Raw genomic sequence first — 15659 nt, forward strand, 5'->3', positions numbered from 1 at the left:
GATATAGTCTATCAGCTGACTTTTGCCTATCATTGTAGGGGCTTTGGGAATATCCTGGGTGAAATATTACTGCCAGTATGAGAAGGAGACCAAAACGCTCACCATGACACCTATGGAGCAGAAGCCAGGTGCTAAACAGGTCAGTTCTTTTGTGTGCCATATTTTTTTGAAATGCATCTGTGACTGCATCTCAGAAAAGAGTATATTTTGACTTAGTGTCAAAGAATCAAGTCCATCACTGTCATGTGAAGCCATGACTCTGTGTGTTCCTCTTGACCTAAGTTTGCATTGGGCCAGATACTACTCAGTTGAGTGAAATATATCTATTAATTATGTCAAGCCTTCTGAAAGTGCTTGTACTTTCTCAGATCATTGAATTATTACAAGTGCTTGTCCATTGTACAAGAAAATTTGCAAGAATATGGATGAATTGCAGGAAGATAGTGTGACCTGCTTTTAAGAAGTCCTACTTCTTAGGATTCTTAGGATTCCTTTAAATAGCTAGTGTTTAAAATATCATTTTCCAAAATTCCTTTTTTAGAGAAGTATGTCTGTTTCCTAAAGTTGGAATAACCTATACCCCATATTCTATGTAATGTTCGGATATATTTAAGCAGGTAATACTTCTTCTGTCCTCCAAACCTTCCCTATCCCCTAAAATGTCAAGATGAGTTTAACACACTAAGAAGATACTTACCTGGAAGAACCTAATCTTATATATTACATACTATACTGTACTTACTGTACTATACTATATATATGACCACACAGCCAAAAAATGTTATTCTGTCAATCTCACTTTCGCCTATCTTTGTAGAGGCTTTGGAAATTCTCTCTCTCTCTCAAGGGTTTATTAAGATAAAAGCTGATAGATAGACTGTTCATATTCTAAAAGTAGTTTAGTGTGTACCTTAAATTGTCTCTCAGACTGGGTCTTAAGGCATGATTTTAAGGATTTCTATTATTTACAAATTGTTTACAAGTCCAACAGGGTTCATTTGTTAGCACTGAACCTTGGTGGTGCGAGAAGACCCAATTTGGTAGGCAGAAATTTGGAGAAAAATTGGACCAATTTGTCTCCATTGCTGGTGCTTTCCATGGAAGATCTCTCTTGTGTGGCTTGTTCACAGAGAATTAGAGAGGACTGAAATTTGGTGTCAGGCTATAGAAAACTGCCTTTTTTGTCTTGAGCCAAAAATTTTGTCACTCGGCTTTTAACGTGTATTGGAGATGGAATGCACCTCTAATGAAGTGTACCAAATGGGGTCTCCAGAACCCTCATCCATGCTTCTCTATGGGCCAGTTACTCATTCCTGACTCCAAAACTCTTACTAGTTTCCAGTCTGTTAATTGCCAAAGTACCTTTCAATGTGGTTTCAATAAATTTATCTTGTGCTCTGTCACAGAATTTTTTCCATTTCTGTCAGAACTTAGCTATGTATTTTACTGGCTAGTGCTTATAAGCACTGTCCTGTAGTTTCTTCCTTTTCTTCTCCTACACACATTACTTTCCCAGTCCCAGACTTTAAAGTAAGCTGATTTAGGCCCTTTCTCTCCTGCTCAGGCACCTACTACAAAGCTCAAGACAGAAGCAGACATACTACTTTCATATCCTCCTACGAGATGAGCACAAGCTCTCCTTTTAGTTTTTCTTTCCTTCTTCCCTTTTCATTGAGTGGCTGCTTGTAAAATTGCAATAGTGTCAGCCTAAGCGGTTTTAATTTGGGATTCCTTATGGAGTGGAAAGAGGAACTTGTTTCTCTATTTAGAAGGAAGGGAAGGTAAAGTAGTAACTTGAATTTCCCTAAAATGAAGTTGGAAATAATTTCTTCTTGTCAGTTCTCTCAGTTCCTATTACTGGTTTGCATTTTAGAAAGGTAAATAATACAAGTAAGTGTGACTATAATAACACCATAAAATCCACTATTTATTGAACATCTACTGTGTACCAGGCACTGAGCTAGACACTTTTCGGCATGTGCCTCATTTACTTTCCCAGTAGCCCTGTCAAGTATTAATAGTTCAATTTGAAGATGGCGGAATTAGCCCTCTTTCTGACTATGGTACTTACCAGTGTTACCTACTCGTTCAGCCTATCAACTTCCACTTGTGTTGTGCTGCTCATTTTACAGATTATCTTCCCAAATTATGTTTTATAAGATCCCCATCATCTCCCTGTCAGGCAGTTGTGGTAAGAGGAAAGAGTGCTGTATTTTTATAGACTTTCAACAACTGGGTTTAAATCCTAGCTCTGTGGCCTAGTAGCTTTTTGACCCCAAGTAAATTATGTAATGTTACTCAGTATCATTTTCCTCATCAGAAAAATGGCAAGAATGATATTGTAGTTCATAAAAATTTCTTGGGCACTAACTCTTTCCTAGACCCTAGAGATATAAAGATAAATAAGATGCTGCCCATGCCCTTGAGTTCTCAGTCAATTGGGGAAATAAGGCATGAAAACAGGAAGTTTTAATAGAATGCACAAAACACGTAGTGAGCAGTGTATGGGATTGGGGAAGAATATTGGAGGAAATGAAAGCTGAACTGCAATTTGTAGAACAATTAAGAGTTTAGCCAGACCAAGAATATAGATAAAGTCATTGCAGGTGGAGGAAACATTATTTACAGTTATGGAATCATGAGAGTTATGACATGTGTGAAATGAGAGCACTTTTGCATGGATGAAGCATAAAACAGATGGGGGTGGCTAGAGGTAACCTGGAGTAATAGACAGGGCCTAGGCCCCTGAGCTATGATGCCTTTGACTCTGAGGGAGTTGAGAGTTTAAAGAGGGGGGGTGAGTATATAATGCTGTTAGTTACTGTCTTCTTGAAAGCCTAGTAATTCTTGATACCCTCAGTATTGGGGTAAAGAAGGCAGATTGGAGGATGAAATTAGAGTTGAGTTTTTATACTGTAGGAACAGCAAAAGGATAGGCCTGAAGGGGGGTTGAGTGTGCCAATAAGAAAGAAGTATTGTGTGCAACTAATGAATTGTTGAACACTGCATCCAAAACTAATGATGTATTATATATTGGCTAATTGAACATAATAAAAAAATAAAATGCAAAAAGAAGTATTGTTTGATCAGTTGGATCAACTGTATGGACCAGTTTGGATGGCATAGTACCTAGACCCAGACCTGGCACTTGGGAAGTGTTTCTGAATTTCTGGCAGCTAGATGGTTAGCATTTTCCCCATTTAATAGATTGTGAAGTTAAGATTCAGAGAGGAAAACGGTTTGCCCTGGATTGTAAGCTAGTAAATGGCATAACTGAGACAAAGCCCAGGTTTTAAACTTCCTAGTTTATTACTATTTCTACTCTACCGACTCGGGTGACTTTGGGTAAGCCATTTTACCTCTCTGAGCTTCACTTCTCTCTAAGGGTTGTTATGAAGAAAGTTGATTTAAAGATACCTAGCATAATGTGTGGCAAATAGTAGGTAATTGATCAATCTTACTTCTCTTTCCTATACCACACTGTCTCTGTTGAGATAATAGAGGGAAACTGAACAATGTGGGATTGGGAAATTTTAATCTGTGGACACTGGACTTCAGTGGCCTTATTAAGTGCCCATAAGACTAAGGTGGGCTACACTATTCTGCATATATGAAATATCAAATGGAACTTTGAGTAATATATAAATTTGCTCATTTTCTCTACTCCTGCCCTATCTTTGGAGAGATTGCTTTTGTGATTCCTGTCTTCCTGAAGAGTCTGGAGGTGGGGAATGAAAATGTTTCTCTCCCGTCCTCCATCTGCCAATTTAATAGAAGGAGGGTCGCATAAAGCCACTCCCAACCTGGAAGTTTTATGAAAATTTTATTCGATACACTTAATGCCATTTGGTCAACCCATTTGTCCTACATTCCCCTTATATTATGTATAATGAGCTTCCTATTTAATCTACCGTGCTTGGAAAACAGTACTGACCTACCCTGAGCATTTTGTCCTGGTCTCAACCATTAATTATTGGAGCAAGAAGAAACCATCTGCTGCAAATACTGTTTGAAGGGACAAGGTTCTCAGTGAGGCTAAACATTACTTCTGCTGCCCTGACAGATGCCTTCCAAGTGGCTGAGGCTACTGCAGGAGGCAGAAGAAGCTTCTGTGCATTTTCTTTTCAAATTGGCTATTAATCCTTCTCTTGTATCAGGGGCCTTTGGACTTAACCCTGAAGTACTGCGTGAGGAGGAAGACAGAGTCTATCGACAAAAGGTTCTGTTTTGATATAGAAACTAATGAAAGGTAAGCTGTGCTGGTATGAACTGGTAATGTTCTCATGTGCCAGGTGCTGAGCCTGAGTAGATCTTTTATTTTCCTCTGTCCTCTCTTGTGATGAAAATGAGCAAATCTGTTCTTGACATCATTGTTTCGGCTCTTCTGGCTGCTAGTCACAGGAATCCCTGTTAGACCTGGCCCAGAGCTGGTTTTCCCTGTGGGAACTTCAGCCAGCTTTGCCTTACCTGCTCTAGGCAGAATAAGTCATTCCTAGGATTTAATTTGCTGTCAGATATGCTGCAACGGTCAACGTTTGGTGATGCTGCAAAGACAGCATAACAAAACTCATTCTTTTTTTTTTGGTATCAAGTTTTTATTTAAATTCCAGTTAGTTAACATATAGTATGATATTAGTTTCAGGAGTCGAATTTAGTGATTCATCACTTATATACAACACCCAGAGCTCATCATCACAAGTGCACTCCTTAATGCCCATCACCCATTTAACCCACCCCCCACCACCCCACCAGCAACCCCAGTTTGTTCTCTATAGTTAAGAGTCTGTTTCCTGGTTTGCCTCTCTTTTTTTCCCCTATGTTCAACAGCTTTGCTTCTTAAATTCCACATGAGTGAAATCATATGGTATTTGTCTTTCTCTGACTGAATTATTTCACTTAGCATAATATATTCTAGCTCAATCCACGTTGTTGCAGATGGCAAGATCTCATTCTTTTTCATGGCCGGGTAATATTCCTGTGTGTGTGTGTGTGTGTGTGTGTGTGTACACTAGATCTTCTTTATCCATTCATCAGTCGATGAACACTTGGGCTCTTTCCATAATTTGGCTATTGTTGATAATGCTGCTATAAACACGAGGGTGCACGTATTCCTTCACATCGGTATTTTTGTATCCTTTGGGTAAATACCTAGGAGTATAATTGCTGGATCATAGGGTAGCTCTATTTTTAACTTTTTGAGGAACCTTCATACTGTTTTCCAGAGTGGCTGCATCAATTTGCATTCCCACCAGCAATGTAAGAGGGTTCCCCTTTCTCGACATCCTTGCCAATACATGTTGTTTCCTGTGTTGTTAATTTTAGCCATTCTGACAGGTGTGAGGTGGTATTTCATTGTGGGTTTGATTTGCATTTCCCTGATGATAGTGATGTTGAGCATCTTTTCATGTGTCTGTTGGCCATCTGTATATATGTCTTCGATGGAAAAATGTCTATTCATGTCTTCTGCCCATTTCTTAACTGGATTATTTGTTCTTTGGGTGTTGAGTTTGATGAGTTCTTTATGGATTTTGGATACTAGCCCTTTATCCGTGATGTCATTTGCAAGTATCTTCTCCCATACAGCAAAACTCATTCTTTTATCTCCTAATATAAGATACAAGAACAAGTGAATTAAAACACATTTTTAAGGGGAGATAGAAAGGATGGAAGATGGTAGTGGTATTGGGGAGTCTTTTTTTCCCCACTTGGTGGAAACATGATACAGACTTCCCCTACTTTGCAGGTATACTGGAAATAGTTTGATTATCAACTTTCTGATTTCAGCTAAGGCTTTCAAACTTTGTACTTTGTTGCATTTGTTTCTCTCCAGTATCCTCTTTTTGTTTTCTGGAACTGGGCAGTTTCATCAGAGGTGAATTTAACCTTGAAATTTTAAAATGAGAGCATTTGGAGTTACTTTGGAGAAAAGCATATTGTGTAGTTGAGAGGTTGATCCAAAATTCAGTGAATGAATATTCCTATATGTTATTTTGGTCTATTATTTCTATGTGTTAGGTACCACATAGTAGAATAGAATTTAACAAAACAGTCAGATTCCTAGAAAGGGACTTAAAGGTTGAATTACAATATCATATGAACTAAACTATCAATGACTGGAATCATAAAGATTATACTAAGAGATGAGGGCTTTTATTTATTTATTTTTTAGTCTGGAAATAAGTAAAAAGTCCTTTTCCCCATTTGAAATTCTGTTTGTTAATCCATATGATTTCTTTGTTAGAAATGGATGGTCCTGACCAAAGATGGTTGTGATGGTAAACATTGTTACTGGTAACCATGCAGCTGTCCCTCATTTTTCCAACAGCTTCAGGCCTAGTTGGAAGGGGGAACTATACTCCTGTTTACTGCAAAAAATGACTATTGGCTGTGGCTTCTCTTTCATGAACCTTTATTGTCTCTCGCTCTGCAGCATCACGGTGCTTAAAAGAAATTAAAATTTTCTGTGTCTAGTTTCATTGTGGTTCCCTTTTCAGCTTAAATTTGCAAGCTATTTGCAAATAATATCCCCGTAGACTTAAAGCAGTTGCAGACAATTTGGCCCTGAGATTATGTGCTGGGACCAGTTTATCATCATATATCTTGCACCTAGTGCTATACATGGCTCATGATAGGTACTGAATTTGGTGTTTATTTTTTATTTATTTATTTTTTTAAGATTTTATTTATTTGAGAGAGAGAATGAGAGAGAGAGCATGAGAGGGGTGAGGGTCAGAGGGAGAAGCAGGCTCCCCGCCGAGCAGGAAGCCCGATGCGGGACTCGATCCAGGGACTCCAGGATCATGACCTGAGCTGAAGGCAGTCGCTTAACCAACTGAGCCACCCAGGCGCCCTTGGTGTTTATTTTTAAATGTATTTTCCCACCCCATAACACTGAGGAATTCTGAGACTAGAACCCAGGAATTAAAGCTTTGGTGTGTCTGTGATTTTAGTTACCACATATTAGGCTCTTAAAAAACATTCACTCACTTAATCCCCCTCCCCCATTTTACTGGTGAGGGGACTGAGATTTGAATATGTTAAGTTACTTGCCCAAAGTCATACAGTGGCAAGGCTGAGCACAAACACTCGTTTGTAGGTCTCCAAAGTCCATGTTGTTGTTTTTTTTTAATTTTGTTCCATTGTCTTATTTTTATTTTTTTTTTTTTAAAGATTTTATTTTATTTTTTTATTTATTCATGAGAGACAGAGAGAGAGACAGAGGCAGAGGGAGAAGCAGGCTCCCCGTGGAGCAGGGAGCCCGATACGGAACTCCATCCCAGGACCCCGGGATCATGACCTGAGCCGAAGGCAGACGCTTAACCGACTGAGCCACCCAGGCGTCCCTGTTCCATTGTCTTATAAGGAGAATAAACATGCTGTGAAATAAAGGGTCAAGTATAATAATGAACAGGTGCTGAGGTACCTCTGTGCACATGAGGTTTTCTGAGGAGTGTGGCATCTGCTTTCCTGGCTAGTAAATCTGATAGAAGAAACAAAGTCAGCATTCCCAGCAAGCATCAGTCACCCATACTCATGTCCCTGTAGCACAGAGAGCTAAGGACTCTTTGAGTCCCTTTTACTCTCTCAGGAATCGAGGGTAACTATTTTTTTTAATTAGTTTTGCTGCCATGGTGCCTAGGTGGCTCAATTGGTTAATAAGCCTCTGCCTTTGGCTCGGGTCATGATCCTGGGGTCCTGGGATCGAGCCCCGCATTGGGCTCCTCGCTCAGCAGGAAGCCTGCTTCTCCTTCTCCCTCTGCCTGCCGCTCCCCCTGCTTCTGCTCTCTCTCTCTATTTTATAAAATAGATAAAATCTTTAAAAAAAGTAAATAATTAGATTTGCTGCCAATATTTGAAACCACAGGCTTATAGCTCATAGAACCTGAAGTGCAATAATAATAATAATAATAATAATAACCTAACAACAGCTGCTAACATTGGCCTATGTACCAGGCACTATTCTCAGCCCTTGAAGAGTATAATTTCCTTTAATCCTCACTCAGTTCCCTGAGGTATGGGGTGTTATCCCAATTTCACAAAGGAAGACAAGGAGACAGAGAGAAATTAAGCAACTTAGGTAACACAGCAAATGGTAGAGCCAGGATCCAAATCCAGGAATTCTGGTCTTCAAACCCACACTCTTAACCATTGCACTGTACTGCACATATGCAATATATGTCTTTTTGTTCTGGATGAGTGACTGGGGCCTCAGGAAGGGCAAGGATTTGCCTAAGGTCATAAAGATAGTCAATGGAAGATCCTGGACTAGAAGTCAATGTTCTTTCTACTTTGTCATCCAGTTCTTATAAATATTATTCTGTGAATTTGACTTTCTGTGGTACCCAAGAATCTTCAAATGCTTCTTGAATAGTCACTTATTCATTCTTTCGGCCTCTCTGTAGGGTTAAGAGAGGACACGCACTGGATTTTTCATTTCCTAGATAGGGAAGTTCCAGAATGTGTTTAATGTCATATCTGGTCTGTACTGTCTGCTTTTATATCTGTTGCCCATTTCCTTGTTCTTCCTCTGGCTTCAGGATTCAGCTGGCTAGCTGTCTTTACAAAGATTTCTAGACTTTCTAGCCCCATGTGATATACCCAAAAAGTTGGTTATTTGTTAGAGTAAACTTGAAAGAATCCAGTGCCCAAAGCCAAGTCCTGGTTTTCAGTTGATTTTGTCTTAATGATCATTTGGGGGTTTTCCTTTTTAAGATGTACTTTAATGGAGTAAAAGATGGAAAGTCAAATAGGCATCCCATGATATCAAAACTGGAAGGGACCTCCCAGCTCATCTGGTCCAACACCGTTAAGGATAAAGAAACTGAGGCCCATAGAGACCCAGTTACTTTTCCAGGCTCTCTGAACTCTCTTGTCATTGTTCTTACCATTCCATGACTCTGAGAGAGGTCTTAACAGAAGGAGTTAAGAGGAACCAGTTTCTCATAATGGTGCAGATATACAGATAATGCAAGGAGACTTTATATCTGCAATAATATGGTCAATCTGAAAATTCTCAGTTTGGTTGTGAAAGTCTAAAAAGACCGTACAGAGTATACCAACTTGGAGTATCTCTGGCTATAGGTAGCCTACAAGTAAATAGAAAAAAAAAATGGGTTTGAGGCCATCTCTGATGGAGAAAAGGCCTTGTAGCATGGTGGTTAAGAAAGAACATGGCTGTTGGACCAGAATTCCTAAATTTAAATCCTGGCTCTCTACTTACCCACTGTGTGAACTTAGGGAACAACTCGGTGCCTCAGTTCCCCTTCTGTAAAATAGGGATTCCTATATGGTACCTGCTTTATAGGTTCCTGGGTAGATTACATGAATTTATACCTATAAAGTACTTAGAACAGAACCTGGTACCTAATGAGCATTCAGTAACTGTTATTATTTAGTCATAAGATTGCTTAAGTCAGCCAAAAGGCCTCCTCCCTGTGCTGAGCCAGCGTGCATGTTGTTGAATTCTCTCCAGCTGGAAATACTCTTTGGACATCATAGATGGGGGAGGTAGGAAAGCCATTTTTTTGGGGGGGGGGTGGGGATGGATGAATGTGCCCGTGCTGAACATGCTTACTCCTAGAGCCAAGACCAAACTGCTGGCTTCCAAGAGAGAAAGGCAAAGAGAGCCATAGTTTGTCTCAAGTACAATGGAGCCAATTTAAGTGTGTATTATGGTGAGGTGTCTTGGCATCTACCTTCCTATTTCCTTGCCTGACCCTGGCATGAGGCTGCCAAGATACCATCTCCCCTAGGGTTCCCAAAGTTACTGCTCTCTAAATGTTTCATTGTTTTTTTTGAGTAAAAGAGATTTTGAAAAATTGGAATTCTCTATGTGCCTGCTCAGTGTGACACCTCCCAGGGCTGAGAGGGACCCTAGATCACAAGACTTCATTTTCTCAGGTGAGTTTTCTACTTTTAACTTGTCCTCTTTTTCCCCTTAGGCCAGGAACCATCACTTTGCAGGCCCTTTCAGAAGCTAACAGAAGGCTATGGATGGAGGCTATGGATGGAAAAGAACCCGTAAGTTACCTCAGGAAACTAGAGAAACCTCAGCACCATAATCCAGTGTGTGAGTGCCCTGAGTGGTACCAGTGGGTCTAGGACAATTAAATAGTCAGATTGTCAGACTCAAAATTTTAGAGCTAGAAGGAATTGTTGACTTGATATTTCTTGCTTAAAAAGTAAGGCAATTTGAGTTCCAGAGGGTGAGGGACTTCTCTGGGCTTACTCTCAGAAAAGGCATAACAGCTGGGCCTAGAATCCAGGTTTCTCAGCTTCTTGCTGCAGTGTTAGATGATGCAGCTGTGCCCACAAGATCTTCTTAAGAAAGAAAATTAAGCCTTTTTTCAGTTTATACAACATATGTGTTCATATAGAAAGATGGAAAATAATTGTCATAACTGAATAAGCCTCAGTTTCCTTTTATTTTTATTAATTTTTTAAAGGTTTTATTTATTTATTTGACACTGAGAGAGAGAGAACAAGCAGAGGGAGCTGCAGAGGGAGAGGGAGAAGCAGGCTTCCCACTGAGCAGGGAGCCCGATGCGGGGCTTGATCCCAGGATCCTGGGATCATGACCTGAGCCAAAGGCAGACGCTTAACGACTGAGCCACCCAGACACCCCCAAAAATACCTTGTTTATAAAATTGGCAGCAAGGGCTGGTCGGCATAGAAATCTCCCTCATTGAAATATCCCTGGGCATACACACAGATGCAGATAATTTTCTTTTAAAAGGAGAGATTGTTAAAGCAGACTAACAGGTGCCATATAGAAGGCTTATTTCCTGCAGTTTCACATTATTATTGTTCCTGCTTCACTAAACACCCCAATTCACTAATCTTATACATAGTATACATGCCTTTGTTTAAAGTGTCAAAGAAGATCAGGACTTCAAGGGACATCTACTCCAATCCTGATCATTTTAGAGATCTGAATTTTGAAGTGTAGAGAATGAAAAGGACATGCCTGAGATTTCATAATGAGGTAGAGGTGGAGCCTGGACTAGACTTCGTCAAGGATCTCCTCTTTGGTTTCTCACACAGCTATCATAGTGTGTACTTCAATATGACTCAGACAAATCTTGATCAATGCATGGATCTCTTTCAGTTGGACACTTGCTTTTCTACAGAGAAACACCCATTAGTTAGCCTTTGGGGTAGGAGGTTGGTATTGGGAATATTTACATTTTACCATCAATGCCCATTAGCCATATATCCATTAGAAAACTATTTCTTTTCTCTCATGCTCTCTTGCTCCATCAGAAAAATTCTCCAAGCTTTACATAAGTAAATCTCTAAGATGGGTAGGCTGCAGTGAGCTACTTGGAATCTGCTGTAGTCTTCAGAGATTGTTAATCCAAGTGTTTTCTAGGGACCTAGGCAAAGATCATTCTGTTTAGCCCACTTTTCATCTTATTAAAGCTTTAGAGTCGCTAATGGTTTTGATGGACTATCTGGGGAAAGAGATTTAGTATTATTCGCCATACTTACCTATAGTGATTCCCAATAGCCATGGCTTTTTCTTTCTCTTTTTTTTGTAGATCTACCACAGCCCCATAACAAAACAGGAAGAAAGTGAGTCAAATTTATGATCTATTGACATTACAAACTGCTAGCTGTCCTAATCACAGTTAATACTATCATCAATAATATGTAATATTGATGCAAGTGTGTTTATTGATTCCTCTGTGGAATAAAATTCAGACCTATTTTTTTAATATGTCTACTTATTGAAATAAGGAAGTCACTTTATCTTAGCTTATGGTGTGGATAGTAATAGTAATATAGAGAAGAACATTATATCTTTCTTGTTCTAAACACAAAGTAGAAATTATGTGCATTTCCACCCTAACATTTCATGTTTGATGTTGCTCATGTCTAAAACAAACATAATACAATGGAATCACTAAAAGCATTTTGTGTTGTAAGAGTAAAAACTCTATATTTCCCCTAAAAAAAAAAAAAAGATCTTTCTATTTAAGGGTATTGGAGATGAAAAACCATACCCCTTATTCTCTCACTGCAGTCTCTTAGCATGATCAATAAATGTTTGGTAGGTAAAGCTTGTTATAGCAGGATCTAACTCTGTTTTCCTTTGTTTGAAACAGTGGAGCTGAATGAAGTGGGGTTCAAGTTTGTTAGGAAGTGCATCAATGTCATTGAGACCAAAGGTAAGACATGAACCAGAGTGTTGGCGGTGTTTGAATTTGGTCACTCTGAATTTATTCTGGGGCAATTTCTCTAAAGTAGCAATGATGTCATTTGTTGGTCAGGACTCGTTTTAGCAATGAAGACTATTTATGAACCTTGAACATGAGACACAAATTTCTAAAATTCCAGCAAATTCCAAGCCAGTGGTATCCAAGCATATTGGGATAATTTGCGGTTCCCTGCTTTTAAAGAGAAAGAGCTTAATTAATCAAATGGTACAAAATTCTAAGTTATGCAAGATAATTATGTCCTAGAGATCTGCTGTACAGCATAAAGCTGTAGTTAACAATACTGTATTGCAGACTTAAAAATGTTCTAAGATGGTAGATCTTGTGTTAATAGTTCTTATCACAAAAAAAATAATAATGAATAAAGAGGGCCACAGAAAAGTTTTAGAGGTGATGGATGTGTTTCTGCATAGACTGTGGTGATGGTTTCATTTATCTCCAAACTCACCAAGTTGTATATATTAAATATGTACAGCCTCTTGTATTTAAAAAAAAATAAAGAGAAAGAGCTTCAAACAGCTTATAAAGTATTCTAAAATACTACTGGGCACTCCTCAAATAGTGTTATGACAGTTCCATTGCAAATAAATAAGAGTTCCATTTCTGCCACAATACATATCAGTTTAAAAAGCTGAACTCAGACAAATATGGAATCAGTGTTTTCCCAGGTTAATGATACTTCTAGTTTCTCTCTGAGAATATTTAGAATGTGGGCAAGTAGTATATGAGCCAAGCCTCTTTATTCTTTGAAATGTTGCTAGAATTTCTCTATATGCAAAATGGCCTTTTTGTTTCACATATGCCATATTCCATCCCTTTCTTCCTTTATATCACTGTTCACAAGCAACTCGGAGGTTGATATTTCCTCCTTTTTCAATTAAACCCTAGCTCCCTTTTTCAATTAAACCCTATTCTCAGCCACCTGCTGCTACCCACCTAAGCATATTTTTCTATTTACTATAGAGTATATTCTCTTCTGTTCACATTAATGAAATCTTGGTATAATCCAAATGAAAGTATGGAGAGAATAATTTGGAGAGAGGCTTCAAAACAGTTCCCCTGTTGCAGGGGAAGGCTGGGGAGCTTACAGAGGGTAGGGAGACACTTTCCTATTTGAACTGACACCAGGGTGTAAGTACCTACTTTCTCAACCCTGAGGAAAGTGAAAGCTCTAGCTATGGAAACAAAACTGACCTCAGTTTCTTTCCCTAGGGATCAAGACAGAGGGATTATACCGTACTGTGGGCAGCAACATTCAGGTTCAGAAGCTGCTGAATGCCTTTTTTGGTAACAATTTTAATTTCATAATTCTTATTGGAAATTGTGTATTAAAAATAAATGTCTATAAGAGAAAGGAGACATTGCTAAAAAAGGTTGTAGAATGTTTAAGAAATATTTTCAAAGGAAAAATGTATGCATATTTGCCTACCCAGGCTCAGAGACAATCTTGCCTTGAAACAACTAGCATCTCTCCTTTTCCACATCATATTGACACCTCAGAACCTTTGCAATCTGGCTTCTACCCCAACCTCTCCACTAGAACTACTTTTGCCAGGCTTAGAAGGTATCTTCTGTGAAATCCAGTGGACAATTTTCAGACTCTTGTCTTGCTGGATCTCCTTGTTGACTATTCCCTCCTTTTTGAAACTTTCTCCCTAATGTGACTTCTGTGACTCAACATCTTGTGACTTTTCTAAAATCTTGTATTAAACCTTTCAAGTGACTCTTGTCAGGTCCTTTTTCTTCTTCTCATCTTCTAAATCTTGGCTGGGTATTTTCCAGCATTCCATCTTTGCCACCCTTTGCTTCTTCCTCTACATATATTCCTAATGAATAAATATTAACTTGGTAATGCATGACATTTTTTTCCCTTTTTACATGTCTAGTGATTTTTAAAGTTTTTATTCAAATTCCAGTTAGTTAACGTACAGTGTAATAGTAGTTTCACATGTATAATATAGTGATTCAGCACTTCTGTATAACACCAATTGCTCATCACAAATATAATCCTTAATCCCCGTCACCTGTTTAACCTATCCCCCTACCCACCTCCCCTCTGATAACCATCACTTTGTTCACTACAGTTGAGTCTATTCTTGGTTTGCCTCTCTCTTTTTTTCCCCCTATGCTCACTTGTTTGGTTTCTTAAATTACACAAATGAGTGAAATCATATGGTATTTGTCTTTCTCTGACTGACTTATTTGGCTTAGCATAATGCTCCCTAGCTCCATGCATGCAGTTACAAATGGCAAGATTTCATTCCTTTTTGATGGCTGAGTAATATTCCATTGTGTATATAGACCACATCTTCTTTATCCATTCAACAGTCAATGGACATTTGGGTTCCTTCCATATTTTGGCTTATATTCATAGTACTGCTATAAACATTGGGGTGCTTATACTTTGAATTAGTATTTTTTGGGTAAATACCCAGTAGCACAATTGCTAGATCATAGGGTAGTTCTATTTTAAACTTTTTGAGGAACCTCCGCATGGTTTTCCAGAGTGGTTGCACCTCTTTGCATTCCCACCAACACTGCAAGAGGGTTCCCCTTTATCTACATCCTTGTCAATACCTGTTGTTTCTTGTGTTGTTAATTTTAGCCATTCCGACTAGTGTGAAGTGATATCTCATTGTAGTTTTGATTTGTATTTCCCTGATGATGAGTGATGTTGAGCATCTTTTCATGTGTCTGTTGGCCATCTATTTGTCTTCTTTGGAAAAATTTCTACTCATGTCTTCTGCCCTTTTTTTTAAACAATTATTTGTTTTTTGAGTGTTCAGTTTTATAAGATCTTTATAGATTTTGGATACTAACCCTTTATCAGATATGTCATTTGCAAATACCTTCTCCCATTCCATAGGCTGCCTGTTAGTTTTATTGATCATTTACTTTGCTGTGCAGAAGCTTTTTATTTTGGTGAAGTCCCAACAGTTTATTTTTGCTTTTATTTCCCTTGCCTCAGGAAAACATATCTAGTAAGAAGTTGCCACGGCTGATATAAAAGAGGTTACTGCCTGTGTTCTTCTCTAGGATTTTGATGGTTTCCTGTCTCACATTTAGGCCTTTACTCTATTTTTATTTTTGTGAATGGTGTAAGAAAGCATTCCAGTTTCATTCTTTTTCATGTAGATTACCAGTTTTCGCAATACCATTTGTTGAAGACACCGTCTTTTTTCCATTGATTTTCTTTCCTGCTTTATTGAAGATTAACTAACCATACAGTTGTGGGTACATTTCTAAGTTTTCTATTCTGTTCCATTGATCTGTGTGTCAATTTTTGTGCCAGTACCATACTGTCTTGATCCCTTCAGCTTTGTTATATAACTTGAAGTCCAAAATTGTGATGACTTCAGCTTTGCTTTGCTTTTTTGGGATTGCTTTGGCTATTCAGGGTCTTTTTGATCCCATACAAATTTTAAGATTCTTTGTTCTAGC

At 38.6% G+C, this 15659-nt stretch overlaps 1 protein-coding gene across 3 annotated transcripts in view; it reads left to right on the top strand.

Moving 5' to 3' along the window:
• Window positions 1–15659, top strand: part of OPHN1 (oligophrenin 1) — a 362794-nt gene that overhangs the window by 259093 nt on the left and 88042 nt on the right. For all 3 annotated transcript variants that reach the window (XM_081808748.1, XM_081808749.1, XM_081808750.1), the window contains exons 9-14: window positions 39–139; window positions 4158–4249; window positions 9942–10020; window positions 11541–11574; window positions 12108–12170; window positions 13431–13505. In XM_081808748.1, the coding sequence (XP_081664874.1) occupies window positions 39–139; window positions 4158–4249; window positions 9942–10020; window positions 11541–11574; window positions 12108–12170; window positions 13431–13505 (444 nt within the window). The remainder of the gene's footprint in view (window positions 1–38; window positions 140–4157; window positions 4250–9941; window positions 10021–11540; window positions 11575–12107; window positions 12171–13430; window positions 13506–15659) is intronic.

The sequence above is a fragment of the Leptonychotes weddellii genome, chromosome X, assembly GCF_054177405.1.
Source record: "Leptonychotes weddellii isolate Sample4059 chromosome X, ASM5417740v2, whole genome shotgun sequence".
Lineage (NCBI taxonomy): Eukaryota > Metazoa > Chordata > Mammalia > Carnivora > Phocidae > Leptonychotes > Leptonychotes weddellii.